The sequence below is a fragment of the Buceros rhinoceros genome, unplaced genomic scaffold, assembly GCF_000710305.1.
Source record: "Buceros rhinoceros silvestris isolate BGI_N320 unplaced genomic scaffold, ASM71030v1 scaffold14063, whole genome shotgun sequence".
In the NCBI taxonomy this organism is placed as follows: Eukaryota; Metazoa; Chordata; class Aves; order Bucerotiformes; family Bucerotidae; genus Buceros; species Buceros rhinoceros.
In genome coordinates this window covers 14,470-17,605 of record NW_010404291.1, presented here as the reverse complement: position 1 = coordinate 17,605, position 3,136 = coordinate 14,470, and the positions used below count along the sequence as shown (strand labels likewise).

At 47.9% G+C, this 3,136-nt stretch overlaps 1 protein-coding gene across 1 annotated transcript in view; it reads right to left on the bottom strand.

Moving 5' to 3' along the window:
• Positions 1-656: 656 nt before the first annotated feature.
• CUL9 (cullin 9) overlaps positions 657-3,136 on the bottom strand; it is a gene marked incomplete at both ends in the record, with an annotated part of 16,943 nt that continues 14,463 nt past the window's right edge. The window contains 3 exons of the mRNA XM_010133350.1: positions 657-767; positions 2,174-2,248; positions 2,467-2,560. Of these exons, the coding sequence (XP_010131652.1) occupies positions 657-767; positions 2,174-2,248; positions 2,467-2,560 (280 nt within the window). The remainder of the gene's footprint in view (positions 768-2,173; positions 2,249-2,466; positions 2,561-3,136) is intronic.

The following is a 3,136-nucleotide window of genomic DNA, read 5'->3' as shown; positions in this document are numbered from 1 at the left end:
ACCGCAGACCACAGTGTGGCATGCAATAGGTGCTCCCGACGAACAAGGTAGATATTCCAACAGCAATACTGCAAAGGCAATTCCCACCTCCTTTCTGTTTCAGAGAGTACAAGACACTGCAGGCCTACTGTCACTGGCTTACTGCACACACTCAGTGGCTGTACCGCAGACCACAGTGTGGCATGCAATAGGTAACTCAGTGCTCCCAAAACACCTACAGCTCATGAAATGAGGTTATTAAAGGAAAATCATAATGTCAGCATCAAGAGAGACTTTCAAACTGTAACACAGCCTCAGGAGAGCTTTCAAAAGGTAGGTACCACCACTGGGGCATTTCCAATAGGAATGGACCAAACATGGCATTTGAAAACCCTAAATACAGGTTCTTGTGCTGATTCCGTGGTGTCAATTTGAGCTAAGCTCCAAATCATATGACCTGACTGTGAGGAACACTTCAGAGTAAGTCCAACTCGGTGAGAGCAGGAAAAGGCAGACACAAGCTCTTCTCCTGTCTTGATGCTATCCCTCTCCTCAAGCTTTTTCGGTCTTGCCTTGTTTGGAGTAGAGCAAGGTCAGCATCTCTTCACTTTAACAAAGGCATAAAATACACCAAGAAAATTAGCCTAAACCTCAGCAACCCTGTTATCCAGCCTTACCTTCCGTGCCTGTTCTAGCACTTTGCAGGCATCAAGAACAAAGGTCAAAGTTCTAATTTTTGGCATCTTGCTGATGGAAGAAACCCTGTTCCTCAGACTCCTAGCAAATTCCTGCAATAATCAAAAGAGGGGAAAAAAAAAGTCAATGTCAAGATCCACAAGATCAAAAAAATAACACCTTCCACACAGGTAACTGCTAAGCATCCTGAAGTGTCATCCCAGAAGATACACGCAGCAGGAGAGCGTTTACTGCATCCAGCTGCATGTTGGGTTTGTGTCTGGCAGGGTTTTGGTAGCAGGGGAGGGGGCTACTGACATGGGTCCTGTACGGAGTTTTGAGAAGCAACCCGGGCTCTAAGTCAGCCCTGCCTCTGGCCAAGGCCGTGCCAATCGGTGCCTCTGTGATAACATATTTAAGAGGGGAAAACGTGTTGGGCAGGTTCTTTTGGTTTTGGGAGTTCTTTTGTTTGGGATAGGAGCAGAACCTGAGAGAGACAACCATGCAGACACAGAGGTCAGTGAAGGAGGAGGGGGGGCGCACACCAGAGCAGCCGATCTCCTTTGGCCCATGGTAAGATGGCAGGCTGAGCCCTTGCAGCCCTTAGGAGAGTGGGGCAGAATCTCATATGTGGCCCATGGAAGACTCCACACTGGAGCAAGGGACTGGTCTCAAAGGAGGCCGTGACCATGAGAGAAGCCTGTGCTGGAGCAGTCTGGCAGAAGTTCATGGAGGACTGTCTCCCATGGGAGAGATGCCACATTGCAGCAGGGGAGGACTGTGAGGAGCTTCTTCCCTGAGGAGGAGGGAAGCAGCACAAACAACATGGAATGGACTGGGACTGCCCTCAGCCTCCATCCTCTGCCACCCTGGAGGGGAGGAGCTAGAAGAGCTGGGCCCAAGAAAAAGGGAAGAGTGGGGAGAAGGTGTATTTAGCATCCACTTGTATTTATCACTGTCCTACTCTGGTTCAGTTGGTGAATTAGTGGTGGTTTTGTTGAAAATAAATTGATTTTTTTTCCCCAAGTCAGGTCCGTCTTTTGCCTGTTACCATAACTGGTGAGTGTCCTCTGCTGCAGCCCTCAAGTCTTTTGTTCAGTTTCTTTCTCCCATCCCACTGGAGGGGGTAGGAGTGAGCAAGCAACTTCATGGCTGTTTTGTTGCTGGGCTCAAACCACGACAAACTGTGACATGTTTACTGCGATATGACTTCAAACTTTTACAGAATCTCAGCTCTAGACAGAGTTCAGCATTCAGCTGCTCTTGCTTTCAAGTATTGCATCAGTTTGAGCACGTGAACACCACAAGTCAGGGGTTCAGTTCCCACAACAGACTTGGTAGAAGAAAGCAGGCCAGTCTGTACATCAGAGGAAGAGTGAAATGACCAGGCGTCCCCACCCGCATCAGAAGCCTGCTTCTCATCTTCAGATGAAATACATTAAGACACAACAGAAATGGCCCTGCTCACCAGGGCTAAGGCAACAGAGTCAGCATCTGCAAAAGGCGGTGGAGGTCTTACCCTTGCATGATGATGAAAAGTGCATCTCTCATTGTAATCCTGAAAACACTTCTTCTGCCAAGCTGCTTTACTCACCTGAAAGGAAAGGTAGAAGGACCTTGTTGCAGTTTCCCTCAAGTACCAGGGTTGCCTGGAAATGGCTACCGCACGTATGGACTTTGACAATACTAACAATACGGCAAGTACACAAAGTCCAGAGTAAACGGCACAGGTGGAGATCCTCACCCTCTCTCTGAGAGGCCAGGAGCATCTGAACACAGGCGTGAATCACTGGGATAGAGCAAACCACTCACCATAGCAGAGCAGTTGTAATAATCCTTATGAGTTGGCCTCCAGGGCTTGAGGCAACGCCAACAGAAGCCATGATTACACTTTGCACACGTCATACTGCATGGCAGGAGAAGAACAATGGGAATCACTTACTCCTAACAGCCACTTGCAGACAGTTATTCCCAGTGCTCCCCTACATCACGGGGATAGAGTGTGGAACCCAGTCACTCCCGTGCACTCAGTACTATGCATTTCCCTGCACGTGTTTTTTAAAGCCTCTCCTGGAAGCGGATGATACTTAACACCAGTCACTGTGTTTCCAAAAATGAGTTGGGTAAACTGGTAGCACAATCTCACAGTACCAACTTACAAAGTAGTTGAGGGGTGAACTAAGCGTTCCACATTTTGAAGCAAGATCCATATGAGCACCTCACCTCTTTCCTCAGGTAACACAGCACCCCACAGAGCACAAAGGCACTGCACAGCACTAGGGCCACACATAACATGTGAGGACATATCACACTAAGGGCTCTGCCAGCGCAAGAAACAAAGGGTGACTCCTAAGCCCTGGCTTCAAAGCTAGAGGTAATTCCCTTATCACATAAAAAGCTGCCAGATATCCAAGCCAATGCAAAAGCAGTTAAAAGAAAATTGTTTAAAGTTATAGGAATGGGTGAGGATGAAAAAAAAAAA